The sequence below is a fragment of the Vipera ursinii genome (assembly GCF_947247035.1).
Source record: "Vipera ursinii genome assembly, chromosome: 2".
In the NCBI taxonomy this organism is placed as follows: domain Eukaryota; kingdom Metazoa; phylum Chordata; class Lepidosauria; order Squamata; family Viperidae; genus Vipera; species Vipera ursinii.
In genome coordinates, this window is record NC_139513.1 from 11056555 (window position 1) to 11071173 (window position 14619).

General features: G+C 44.3%; 1 protein-coding gene and 1 long non-coding RNA gene across 2 annotated transcripts in view; both read right to left on the minus strand.

Annotated features, from left to right (window-relative positions):
* LOC310636547 overlaps nt 1-14619 on the minus strand; it is a 331701-nt gene that overhangs the window by 207910 nt on the left and 109172 nt on the right. The window lies entirely within an intron of this gene.
* LOC310636494 (uncharacterized protein) lies at nt 1237-14091 on the minus strand. Its single transcript, XM_083356402.1, has 3 exons — nt 13252-14091; nt 10799-10919; nt 1237-2845 (listed from the first exon to the last, which is right to left on the minus strand). The coding sequence occupies exons 1-3, from the start codon at nt 13942-13944 to the stop codon at nt 1671-1673; spliced, it is 1989 nt and encodes a 662-aa protein (XP_083212528.1). The 5' UTR covers nt 13945-14091; the 3' UTR covers nt 1237-1670.

The following is a 14619-nucleotide window of genomic DNA, read 5'->3' on the forward strand; positions in this document are numbered from 1 at the left end:
AAACCTAGCGTGAGAATCAAGGTTATTGGACTCAGAGCTGATAAAGAATTGGCGGGCTGGAGAGGAAGCCCGCGCTTCAAGCGAATTGGGGAATGTGATTTATGACTGTAAATTGAAGGAGGGAATTGTGCTTTGATACTATGTGCCCAGGGGAGGGGAATTCAGTTTTTGGCTCCGATTATGTAAGTGCCGATACTTTGTTTCTCGAATAAAAGATCCTTTAAGGTAAACAATGCCTCAAAGTTCTTTTGAAGAGTTTCATCTGTCGGAACCATGACAGGGGGTGTAAAACGGACATAACTTACTTTTTTTCAGTGCTGTTGTAACTTTGAACTAAGCAAACTGCTGTAAGTCAGGGAATACCTATATATGCAAATAGAAATTCATAAAGTGGAAAGTTGTTTGGGGAAGAATGAAGGGAAGGGGGAAAAAAAGAGCTGGGAATGCTGATGGTGGCCCTCGGGGAGGGGACCGAGCTGTGCCCTGGGGAGGATCATGGTTTCCTTGCCCCCCTCTCCTTTGGCAGCTACTTTGGCATTTCCTCGTATCTTCTCTGGCTGCCACACCTGTTGCAAGACAGCCTGTGAGAGAGAACTGGAGAGTCCAACCTTGGTCTTCTCGTCCAATCCTCTATAGAAGCAGGGGACCCTATACCATTCCCGACAAATGGTTGTCCAATCTCTTCTTGAAAATATCTGGTGATGGAGCACCCCCACTAACCTTCTGGAAGCAAGCTATTCCATCGATTAATTTGTTCTGTCAGGAAATTTCTCCTTAGTTCTAGGTTGCTTCTCTGCTTCTTAGTTTCTATCCGTTGCTTCATGTCCTGCCTTCTGGTGCTTTGGAAAATAGGTTTACCCCCTCTTCTTTGTGGCAGCCCCTCAAGTATTGGAACAACGTGTCAAGGATGAAACCTTGGCAGCTATGTTCCTCTGCATTTCAACTTGCCTTTAGAGTAAAGGGGAGGGGAGGTCTTACTTTCCAGTGGATTAGATGGAGAAATGAAATTTCTACAGTTCCGCAGAAGTCTGTGAAACCATTTCAAGGACACCAGAACAGGTGTGGATTTGAAGCAGACAGTTCCCATAACAAACTGCACTTGTTTATATGGACTACGTAAGACATTGGGGGTTTGGCTGGGAAAATTATTGTTTAAGTCTATGAATTGGAGTTAGAACCTCAGAGTTAGTTTTGTTTCAGCAAAATCAATCAACTTAATAAACAGTAAGATTTTTGGAAACGGAATGAACCTGTAGTTTTATTTGGATTCTCAAGCTGGATGTTGACACAATGCTATCATATCACCCCTAATCCTTATTTTCATTAAACTAGACATACCCAATTCCTGCAACTGTTCTTCATATGTTTTAACCTCCAGTCCCCTAATCATCTTTGTTGCTCTTCTCTGCACTCTTTCTAGAGTCTCAACATCATTTTTTTATTGTGGCAACCAAAACTGGATGCAATATTCCAAGTGTGGTCTTATCAAGGCATTGTAAAGTCTTACTAACACTTCCACATGATCTTGATTCTATCCCTCTATTAATGCAGCCTAGGATTGTGTTGGCTTTGTTGGCGGCTGCAGTACAGTGCTGGCTCATATTTAAGTGATTGTCCACTCAGACAATCCCTCTCGCAGTTAGTACTATCGAGCCAAGTACCACTAAACGTTAGCTTTCAAGCGCCACTAAACCGTTTGTGGGATTTGGTGGAAAGACTAACACGGCCATCCCCGTGTTACGTTTTTTGGGAGACTCTTCCGGAAGCTTCCCGTCAGTGTGCACCCTTTGATGCAAAGTCAGGTTTGTGCTCTGGCTGAAGCTTTTCCCACACTCGGAGCAGGTGTAGGGCTTCTCCCCGGTATGGGTTCTCTTATGTCTAATAAGGCTGGACTGATCTCGAAAGCTCTTCCCACAATCCGTGCAGCCATACGGCTTCTCCCCCGTGTGCATCCGCAGATGCGCATTGAGGCTGCCCCTGTGACTGAAGCTCTTCCCGCACTCGTAGCATTTGTAGGGCCTCTCCCCCGTGTGAACCCTTTGGTGCTGGATGAGACTCGGTTTGTCGGAAAAAGTCTTGTTGCAATCGGCGCACTGATGTGGCTTCTCTCCCTTGTGGATCTTCTGATGCCTCATGAAGTTGGTGCTCTTGTTGAAACTTTTCCCGCACTCCGAGCACTGGTACGGTTTCTCCCCCGTGTGGATAATTTGATGGGAGGCGAGGTGAGCGCTCTGAACGAAGCTCTTCCCGCACACTAAACACGTATACGGTTTTTCTCCGGTGTGGATAATCTGGTGGGACGTCAGGTGGGCGCTGCGACTGAAGGACTTCCCGCATTCCAAGCATTTGTACAACTTCTCCACTTTAGGGATTTTCGACGGTGTCAGCCGGTTGGATGGACCGTAAAAGCTTTTGCCGAAATCGGAGGGTTGATGTTGTCCATCAGCACGGACAGGCTGATACGGCGGAGGAATCAAAGGAACTAGAAACTTATCTCGGTTTTCCAGACGTGTACACGAACTCTCTCCTTTAGAAAGCATTTCCCTATCTCCGGTGTTCTTCCCCAAAATACTTTTCTGGGATTCAATCTCGGCAGGTATTTCCCAGGGATCTCTGAGACACCCATTCCTTCCCTCATGTTCCTGTTTTTTTTGTTGGAGTGAGATTTGATGGAAGGCTCCAACGGGACGAGGAAGGGATTTATCGATCCATTCTTCTTGCTGGCTTCTTTCTTGGTGTGTGGGTTGAACTCCGTTCCAGACTTTCTCTCCAAAGCGTTCCTGCTCGGTTTCTTCAGAGAAATTCCCACACAGCTTCCCCTCCGTTTCACTTTTCCATTCAGATCCTGTTGGAATTAAGTTTGGGAGATGGTTAAAGCTCAGACCAAACTGTTCAGAAGTAGAATATTCTAGAGAATATTTGGGGTTCCCAATTAAATAAGTGTTGGAAGGTTTACCCTGACAAAATTCTCATATTTTCATTAGGAAAATTTATTATTTATTTATTTATTATTTAAATGTATATACCGCCCTATTCCCGTAGGACTCAGGGCGGTTTACAGGGAAAATTAAAATACATAATATACAAAATTAAAATCAATTAAAAACTATTAATTAAATCACAGTCCCTGAAGATAAACTAAAACCCGATTGAATTAAATTAAATTAAAACCCCTCAGTCTGGGCCAAACAGCTCGAAGAACCAGGTTTTCAAGTCCCGGCGAAATGAGCGAAGGTAGACACACTTTTTTTCCCGGTAAAAGCCTTTTGCTGAACTGGTGGGCATACCGCCAAGAATCCGGTAACACCTCATAAAATGTTGCAACTTGAAAGCTCCGCTTGCCCAGAGGCAAGCAAAGGCAATTGGGAAACTCAGATAGCAATGCCACCAAGAACTGGTTGCCTTGACCTTGATGGGATTAACTCCCAAAACAGAAACCGGACAAAAGGAATTATGCCTGAGGAGAACTGCTTGCCCTGCCCCGGTTTCCCAAAATGGCAACTGGACAAAGAAATATCACTTCAGACAAGAAAGGGAACGTCGGACAACCACGAAAACACAAAAGAAGGAACCAGCAAACCCACAGCCCTAGGGTAGAAAAAGCATATAAAAACCACAACTCAGGACTGGGAGACCACCTTGCAAGGCAGGAAGTCACTTCTCTGTCACTTTACCGCCTTCCTGTAATAAAGACCTGCTTTGCGGTAGCTGCTGTCGTCAAATTTCTTCATCGTCGGCTTTTCCCAGCTGGAAACGAACCGGCAAATTCTTCTGACATAATAATAATGAGGGGAAAAAACGGTCTTGATAATGGAGGTTTTCAGTCACCCAGGTCATGGTTGCCCCAAAGGTGCTTTTTCTTGTGAAAGTGCCGTTGCCTCTTGAAAAAGCACCTTTGGGGCTTCCGGAGGGTGGACGTGGCAAGACCAGGAGACAGCAGAAGACAAGAGAAAGAAAGAACTGGAGAAAATCGCAAAGCACAAATCCTCCCACTACGAACAATGGTGGTGCCGTCTCAAAACACACGTTCGCTGTATCTTAAAATTTCTCCCTAAATTCTCCTCCAGCCTCTCTTGCACGCTGCCTCCTCGGCTTTCTTTCATATTATTATTATTATTATTATTATTATTATTATTATTATTATTATTATTATTATTATTATTATTATTATTAATAATAATAATAATAATAATAAGAATAATAAGAAGAAGAAGAAGAAGAAGAAGAAGAAGAAGAAGAAGTTGGAAGGGACCTTGGAGGTCATCTAGTCCAACCCCCCTGCTCAGGCAGGAAACCCTATACCATTTCAGACAAATGGCTGGCCAGTCTCTTCTTAAAAATTTCCAGTGTTGGAGCATTCACCGCTTCTGGCGGCAGGTTGTTCCACTGGTTAGTTGTTCTAACTGTCAGGAAGTTTCTCCTTAGTTCTAGGTTGCTTCTCTCCTTGACTAGTTTCCATCCGTTGCTTCTTTATTTATTTATTTATTTATTGATGGGATTTATATCCCGCCCTATCTCCCGAAGGACTCAGGGCGGCTAACAACAAAACATATAATAAGTACAGAAATCAAGATAAAAATGAAATTGAGAACATCAGTGCAATAAATTAAAATTAAAATGAATTAAAAATACTAAATATAAATTAATTAAAATGCCTGTCAGTCTAGGTCAGCCTGGTGGAACAGGTGTGTTTTGAGGCCGCGGCGAAAGGATTGGAGGTTTTGGGCCATCCGAAGCTCAGGGGGGAGCTGATTCCATAGGGTTGGCGCTCCCACAGAGAAGGCCCTCCCCCTGGGGGTCGCCAGCCGACATTGCCTAGCTGACGGTACCCTGAGGAGGCCTTCTCTGTGTGAGCGTACTGGACGATGGGAATTTGTTCCCGGCAGCAGGTGGTCCTGCAAGTATCCCGGGCCTAAGCCATGTAGGGCTTTAAAGGTAAGTACCAGCACCTTAAATCTCACCCGGAGGGCAACTGGTAGCCAATGCAGCTCACGCAGGAGGGGTGTAATATGGGAGTATCGGGGAGCTCCCATCACAACCCGTGCAGCTGCATTCTGCACCAGCTGAAGCCTCCGGGTGGTCTTCAAGGGCAGCCCCATGTAGAGAGCATTACAGTAATCAATACGGGAGGTAACGAGTGCGTGGGTGACTGTACGTAGGGCATCTCGGTCCAAAAAGGGGCGCAATTGGTATATAAGACGAATCTGTGCAAATGCCCCCCTAGCCACGGCTCCAATGTGATCTTCAAAACTGAGTCGTGAATCTAGGAGGACGCCCAGATTGCGTGCTCTATCAATGGGAGGTAACATCTCTCCTCCTATAGTCAGAGATGGAACCTCTTGGACTAAACGAGATGACGGTATGTACAGCCACTCAGTCTTGGCCGGGTTGAGTCGAAGCCTGTTTTCTCCCATCCAAATCTGTACCGCTTCCAGACAACGGGACATCACATCGAGGGCATCACTGGGTTGGTTCGGGGTGGAGATGAATAGCTGGGTATCATCAGCATATTGATGATATTTCACCCCGAAGCTACGGATGATCTCTCCCAGCGGCTTCATATAGATGTTGAACAGGAGGGGCGAGAGCACCGAACCCTGAGGCACTCCACAATTAAGAGGCCTAGGGCTTGACCTCTGCCCTCCTGCCAACACCGTCTGCGAACGGTCCGAGAGGTAGGAGGAGAACCACCGCAGAACGGTGCCTCCCACTCCTAGCCCCTCAAGACGACGCAGTAAGATACCATGGTCGATGGTATCAAAAGCCGCTGATAGATCTAATAGGACCAGGACAGAGGAATAACCTCTATCTCGGGCCCGCCAGAGATCATTCACCAGCGTGACCAATGCCGTCTCCGTGCTGTGCCCCGGTCTGAAACCCGATTGGTACGGATCCAGATACTCAGCTTCCTCCAGGATCAAAGGGAGCTGTCGTGCCACCACGCTCTCAACGACCTTTGCAAGGAAGCGAAGGTTGGAGACAGGACGGAAGTTGTTTAAAACAGCTGGGTCCAATGCCGGTTTCTTGAGGAGGGGCCTTACCACCGCCTCTTTCAAGGCAGCAGGGAAGTACCCTTCACTCAGTGAGGCATTGATAACTGCTAGGAGCCAGCCTCGTGTAACCTCCCGAGATGCATAGACTAGCCAGGAGGGACACGGGTCCAACAAACATGTGGCGGCACTTAGTTTCCCCATGATCTTGTCCACTTCTTGTCCTGCTTTCAGGTGCTTTGGAGAATAGCTTGACTCCCTCTTCTTTGGGGCAGCCCCTGAGATACTGGAACACTGCTATCAAGTCACCCCTCACCCTTCTCTTCATTAAACTACACATACCCAATTCCAGCAACCGTTCCCTATATGTTTTAGCCTCCAGCCCCCTAATCATCTTTGTTGCTCTTCTCTGTACCCTTTCTAGAGTCTCGACCTCTTTTTTACATCGTGGTGACCAAAACTGGATGCAGTATTCCAGGTGTGGCCTTACCAAGGCATTGTAAAGTGGTATTAGTTATTAGTATTCTTCTTGCCCAAGAAGAAGTCGCTCTTGTCCTGGCAAAAGCCCTGGGCTGCGGCTGGCCAGAATTTCCATTTTCTAAGAAGGTGTGATGCTGCCATTTTGATTCCCAGCGACTTTCCCCCTTATTTATTTATTTCAGCTTAAAATATCTTCCAGGACAAGCCTGGACTGAGGGGGTTTTAATTTAACTTTAAATTTTAATTTGTTTTAATCGTGGGCTAGTCTTAATTTAATTCTATTTTAATTGTATTTATTTGTATTGTTTAATTCGCCCTGTAAACCGCCCTGAGTCCTTCGGGAATAGGGCGGTATATAAAATCAATCAATCAATCAATCAATCAATCAATCAATCAATCAATCAATAAATGAACAACCTTCAAATAAACGATGAGGTCCAGGCATTTTGGCATGCAAGGTTCCGTTTACCAACTTGAGCTGTGGAACTAACAGGTAGTCCTTCACTTACGACCACAATTGAGCCTAACATTTCTGTTGCCAAGTGAGACATTTGTTCATGATCTTTGTTAAGTGAATCCCTGCAGTTTGATAAGATAGGAACACGGCATAAATATGAGCCAGTTGCTAAGCGTCTGAATTTTGATCGCGTGACCCGTGCAGATGCCTCAATGGTCATAAGTCACTTTTTTCAATGCCGCTGTAATTTCAAACGGCCATTAAATGAACTGTTGTTAAGTCAAGGGCTACCTGTATTCCAAGCTAGACCAGTTACAGTAGTGGCCAAAATTGTGGAAACCTTTTTGGGAAAAGTGTATTTTTGAGGTTGGATGGCTAATAACACCACTTTTTTTTTTGGAATAGTACCATAAAATTAAAAGGGACGTGGTGGCTCAGTGGGGTTAGGACACTGAGCTTGTCGATCAGAAGGTCGGCAGTTTGGCGGGTCGAATCCCGAGTGCCGCGTAACAGAGTGAGCGCCTGTTGACTCGTCCCAGCTTCTGCCAACCTAGCAGTTCGAAAGCACGTAAAAATGCAAGTAGAAAAATAGGGACCACTACGGTGGGAAGGTAACAGCGTTCCGTGCGCCTTTGGCATCTAGTCATGCCGGCCACATGACCACGGAGACGTCCTCGGAGAAGTGCTGGCTCTTCGGCTTTGAAACGGAGATGAGTCGGAAACGACTAGCACGCATGTGTGGGGGAACCTTTACCTTTACCTTTACCATAAAATTATATATCAATGGAAAGGTGACACCCGATTGGTTCTTTAAACACTGATGCTCATTGGCTACAATCAGATGAAGGAAACCTACCTGATATCAACCTAAGCAAGTTGTGCTTCCTTTTTCTGGTTATTTGGCTGCAACATTTCATACAACACAGTACAGATGGTACGGATGGCTTGACTGCGGCCTTTTATAAAAATTTACAATTTGAGATGATAAAACCGTTAAAGGAACTGTTCCAGACAATCCAGAGGGGGGGAAAGGTGCCACCGTCTTGGAGAACAGCTTTTATCTCATTGATTCCGAAGGAAGATCAGGATGCTACTCAAGTTAAAAATTACAGACCGATTTCGCTTTTAAATATAGATTATAAGATATTTGTTAAGGTTTTGGCTAATAGACTGATGAGGGTTCTGCAACAGGTGATTCATGGGGATCAAACGGGGTTTATTAGTGGTAGGCAAATGAAAAATAATGTTAGACATATAGTTGATGTGTTAGAGTTTTTGGAAAGGCACAACCAGATCTCTGCAGCGCTAATCTTTTTAGATGCTGAAAAGGCTTTTGATCAATTGAATTGGCAATTTCTGTTGAGAATGTTAGATAAAATGGATTTTGGGGAAAATTTCTTACAGCCGATTAGGGCATTATATCAAAAGCAAACTGCCCGAATCATAGTTAACAATAGTCTGACGGCAGTATGTAATATTGAGAAGGGTACAAGGCAAGGATGTCCGTTATCGCCTTTGTTATTTGTGTTAACTTTAGAGATATTATTGAACAAGATTCGGAATTCGGAAAAAATTAAGGGGATACAAGTTGGAGATCAGGACTATAGATTGAGAGCATTTGCAGATGATCTGGTTGTTACAGTGACCCAGCCAGAGAATTCTGTTGTGGACCTGATAGAGATAATAACACAATATGGGAAGGTTTCTGGATTTAAAGTAAACATACAGAAAACTAAAATCTTGGCTAGAAACATGACAGTTTCACAGAAGGCCTTCTTGGAAGGATTAACTGGATTTGAGATTGTTAAAAGGGTTAAATATTTGGGGGTAATTTTGTCGCCCTCGAATACAAAGCTATATAAAAATAATTATGAAAAATTGTGGGGGAAAATTCAAAAAGAATTGGAGAGCTGGCAAAAATTGCAATTGACTTTGTTGGGTCGGATTGCAGCAGTGAAAATGAATGTCCTGCCCAAATTTTTATTTTTATTTCAAATGATACCGATTCTTAAGAAAGATTCTAATTTGGAGGAATGGCAGCGTGGTATCAATAAATTTGTGTGGGCAGGGAAAAAGCCACGAGTTAAACTTAAGATTATGCAGGATATTCGTGAGAGAGGTGGCCTTAAATTGCCTAATTTTAAATTATATTATGAAGCTGCTGCATTAGTAGGAATAAGTGATTGGATCAATTTGACGCAATCGAGGTTATTAAATCTTGAGGGCCATGATTTGTTGTTTGGCTGGCATGCATATTTGTTGTATGATAAGAAGGTAGGTACTGTGTTTAGGACGCATATTTTAAGACAGGCATTGCTGAGAGTTTGGAAGAAGTATAGACATAAGCTAAGTTGTAAGATACCATTGTGGGCAATTCCAAAACACGCAATAGAAAATATACATGCTGGTTTCAAACACGATGAGACTACCTACAAGGAAATTTTAAGTTTGGAAAGGAATGTTTGGTGCTTGAAATCATATAGCTTCTTGCGAGAAGAGAAGGTTGTTCAAACATGGTTTCAATATACTCAGTTACGGGCCAGGTGGAAAGAAGACCAGAAAATTGGATTTGCAACGATTGATGAAAATTTGATAAAGCAAATTAGAAATCAGGGACCTGCACACATTAAACGGATATATCTTGCATTGATAGAGATTGATTCAGAAACAGAGCTTGTTAAGGACTGTATGATAAAATGGGCCCAAAATATCCAGGAAGTTATTACAATGGACATGTGGGAGAAGATTTGGGTGAGGAATGTGAAATTTACTCAAGCTCAAAATTTAAGAGAGAATTTTTATAAGATGTTTTATAGATGGCATTTAGATCCTAAAAAGCTTGCAAGTATGTACCCGAATTATCAGCCTAAGTGTTGGAGGTGCGGGGTTGAAGATGCAACATATTTTCACATATGGTGGACATGTAAAAAGGTTAAGGCCTTTTGGATTAAAATCTGGTGGAATATACAGAAGATTTTTAAAAGGAGGATAAAGTTTTGTCCGCAATTTTTTTTGTTGGGAATAATTGTTGATGCTACAGTGGTGGACTCTAAGTTGATGCTGAATTTAGTTACGGCAGCAAGACTTTTGATAGGACAATATTGGAAGAAAGAGGACCTGCCGACCATAGAAGAATGGACTTTAAAGGTTTCCGACCTGGCAGAGATGGCGAAGATATCGGCTTATTTGAAAGATCATTCGCAAGAACGTTATATTATGGAATGGAGAAAGTGGATTGAGTTTATCCAGAATAAGTATAGGGTTAAGAAGTTTTATCTAGCATTCGAATAAGTCTTCTTTCGTGTTTTTTCTTTTCTTTTCCTATTTTCTTTTTTATATATATTTAATAATGTTAAGTTTTGTTTGTTCTTATATAAGTTAGAGAGTGATGGATTTTAGAATTTATGGTTATTAGTATATGGTTGCTTATGATTGCTTTTATATATATATACCTTGTATTCAGCTCTGGGAAGTCCGGGGGGGGAGGGGGGTGGGGGGGAGGTAGGGGAGGAAAGAGGGAGGGGGGAAGGGGGGTGGTAAGGGGGGAGGGAAGAGGGAGGGGGGAGGTAGGGAGGGGAGGGTGGAGGGGGATGGGGGTTTTTAAAGGAAAATTGTATTGTAAAACTTTTCAATAAAAAAAAAAACACAGTACAGATAATCAAACTTTGTTGCGTTACATTCTCGATTATCTTTCCATTGATATATAATTTTATGGTACTACTCAAAAAAAAAAAGTGGTGTTATTAGCCATCCAACCTCAAAAATACAATCTTCCCAAAAGGTTTACACAATTTTGGCCACTACTCTAAACTGCAAAATCCCACAAAGTTTGTCCACTTGACCATAAGGAAAACCAAGATGGTCTCCTTACCTAAGAGGTCAGCATTGTCGCCTTGATTCTCCTGTTTGGTCTCCACGTACAGCCCCCTCCACTCGGCCTCAGATCCAGCCTGGCTAATTCTGGAGATGGTTGCTGCTTCCTTCGATGATACCTAGAAAGGAAATGGACAGCAGTGCCCTCTATCAGCCCCTCAGACACTCGACAAAAAGGGTTAAAAAACAGGCAGTCAACACAAACACAATCTTCAGCCTTCAGGGATACAAGCTTTATTTAGGTGTGGCCTCTAAAGTTCTTTGAGGCCACCCAGTCAGGACACTGGGGTGGGCGTTTAGGGGCTGTAAGCGGAGTGCGCTGGAGGGATGCCAAAGGAGACAAGTAGTCCTCACTTAACGTCCACTCATTTAGCGACTATTGAGAAATGCAACAGTGCCAAGCCAGGGGTGGTTTGCAAGGGCACGGCCTCGCAGTCGGGGCCTTCGCAGAGTCCACGTAATCACGTGATTGCGATTCAGGTGCTTGGTAACCGGATCACAATTTTGGCGTCGCAGCATCGCGCAGTCACGTGATCCCCATTTGCGATGTGCTTTGCTTGGCTTCGGACAAGCAAAGGCAACAAGGAAGCTAGCCGAAGGTCACAAACGGCGATCACAAAGACCGTGGGAGATTATGGCCGTGTGGTATCCGGCTAAGGATGGCAATTGGAGAGTCACGGCTGCCGTCCTAGGTCGGTGTGACTGTGAAATGTCACACTGTACGGCCATGTCATTTAGCAACAGAGGTCCTAATTATTGAGGGGCCCTTGGTGTTCTCTGAGCTTGGTGGTTTTCTTGCAGACGTTTCATCATGCAAATGAGGTAATATCATCAGCGTTAGGTAATATCCTTAGTAATCACTGAGGACATTACCTACTTTGGTAACAAAACGCCTCCAAGAAAAACCAGCAAGGACACAGAGCACCAAGGACTCCGCAGGTCAAGCCTGAACTAACAATATTTCTCCCTTATTGATCCTAACTATCCTTGGTATGCAAGCACTGCCTATAATGATGATAAACAGATCAAGGTAGGGTAATGAAAAATGAGTTGGGCACGGACTCTGTCCTGGTGCAATTCTGACATCCATGTTCCTCACACCTCATAAGAAAAGGACACACCAAGCTGGCAGGAATAGCCAATACTCCAGAAGACAGGCTTAAGATACAGAAGGATCTGGACAGACTCGAACACTGGGCGCTATCTAACAAAATGAAATTCAATGGTGAAAAAAGTAAGGTTCTACATTTAGGCAGGAAAAATCAAATGCACAGATATAGTATAGGTGGTACCTTGCTCAATAGTAGTAACTGTGAGAGGGATCTGGGAGTCCTAGTGGACAATCACTTCAATATGAGCCAGCCGTGTGCTGCAGCTGCCAAAAAAGCCAACACAGTGCTAGGCTGCATTAACAGAGGGATGGAATCAAGATCAAGTGAAGTACTAATACCACTTTTCAATGCTTTGGTAAGGCCACACCTGGAATACTGCATCCAGTTTTGGTCACCACGATGTAAAAAAGATGTCGAGACTCTAGAAAGAGTGCAGAGAAGAGCAACAAAGATGATTGGGGGACTGGAAGCTAAAACATATGGGGAACGGTTGCTGGAATTGGGTATGTGTAGTTTAACGAAGAGAAGGGTGAGGGGTGACATGATAGCAGTGTTCCAATATCTCAGGGGCTGCCACAAAGAAGAGGGAGTCAAGCTATTCTCCAAAGCACCTGAAAGCAGGACAAGAAGCAACGGATGGAAACTAGTCAAGGAGAGAAGCAACCTAGAACTAAGGAGAAACTTCCTGACAGTTAGAACAACTAACCAGTGGAACAACCTGCCTCCAGAAGTGGTGAATGCTCCAAAACTGGAAGTTTTTAAGAAGAGACTGGACAGCCTTTTGTCTGAAATGTTATAGGGTTTCCTGCCTGAGCAGGGGGTTGGACTAGATGACCTCCAAGGTCCCTTCCAACTTCTTCTTCTTCTTCTTCTTCTTCTTCTTCTTCTTCTTCTTCTTCTTCTTCTTCTTATTATTATTATTATTATTATTATTATTATTATTATTATATTTATTTATTTATTTATTTATTTATTTATTTATTTATTTTAATCCCATTTATATCCCGCCCTTCTCCGAAGACTCAGGGCAGCTTACAATCTAAGCACAAATCAAATGTGCTTAACAATAGCCTTCATTCTATGTATATGCCTGCTTATTAGGGCTTTCGCCCCCCCCCCAAGCGGCATTATTACAAAGTCAGCTTAATTGCCCCCAACAATCTGGCTCCTCATTTTACCTACCTCGGAAGGATGGAAGGCTGAGTCAACCTTGAGCTTGGTGGGATGCGAACCTGCACTAATTGCAGGCAGCTGGTGTTACTTAAGGAGGCATTAGCCTACTGCTCCACCAAGGCTCATATAATTATATTATAATTATAATAATTATTATTATTAATACCCCTGCCTGGCTTTCCCACATGCAGAGCTCTTCCTTCTTCCCAAGGAAATCTTCAACCAAGGTCACTGCTTGCGAGCAGTTCTCCGGGCTGCATGCCCGGACCCAGCGCTGCATCTCCGGGGGTAGGATGGCCAGGAACTGCTCCAGGATCAGCAGCTCCACAATCTGTTCTTTTGTGCACACGTCCGCTTTCAGCCACCGCTGGCAATGTTCCTGGAGTTGACTGTAAGCCCTTCTGGGCCCCTCGGCTTCCTGGTAACGGAAGCGCCGGAAATGCTGGCGCTGTTCCTCCCGCCGCCGGGCATCCCTTTGCAAAATGGCTGCCTTCACTTTCCCATAATCCCCCTGGCTGCAGCCTTCCAGGTTCAGAAAGGCCTGCTCAGCCTCTCCGCTCAAGGCTGGCTGGAGCCGGGCTACCCATTCCTCCTTAGGCCACCGACAGGCTTGGGCCACATGCTCAAAGGAGTCCAGGAAGGCCAAACTATTCTCCCACGGATCCACGGGTGATTTAGAGCTCCCTGAACACGGGTTCTCCACCGTCCTCAGGAACTCCTGCCACTGAGCTTCCCACTGCTGAAGGGATCCCTCATCCGGTTCCTGCTTGATCTCTCTGCCTGTTCTTCGGGCTGGGGGTTCCCCTCCGCGAGGAGGTTCTTTCTTTGGTGGGTGATCCCTGAGGTCCTGCAATTCCATTGTCCTTCTCAGAGGGTCTCCAGGCAAAAAGACCCACCCAGCCCAAAGGTCTAGAACCTGGCCCGGGATCCAAACCTTTGCGACCGTGCTGGCATCAAGGGTGAGTCCTCAGGTTACGATCTCTGAATTGTCATTGGTCCAGGAAGAAAAGCTAAAGACACAAAAGGAATTTGCCAATCAGTCACAAGGAATGCTGGGGGCTTGGGGTTTTTTAAATCTTGCATTATTAACTAAGCAAAAAAGCAAGAAATATTACTAATATTATTAACATTAATAATAATAATAATGGAGCACCACACTGGGATTAAGGGGTAATCCCACCTCCCACCTTGCACATCCTGTTCCCTCCTGCCCCATCTATTAACTATAATTTTATCCTTGATTGTGATTCCATTTTTATTGCTTTAGAAATATTTATCTTTTCTGATTCTAATCCTTTTCCTGTCCGTAAGCCTCCCAGAGCTGTTTCGAAATGAGATGGGTGGCAAGTAAATCTAATAAAGAAATGAATAGTGACAAACCAAGCCATCCCCTAACACTGATGACGTTACCTAGTCGGGTAATGAGACGTCTGCAGGAAAACAAGCAAGCTCAGAGACCACTGAGGACCCCCACATTTCCACCCTGAGAATACAAATATTCTCTTTCATTCAAGCCACCCCCTTCCCCCTCTTG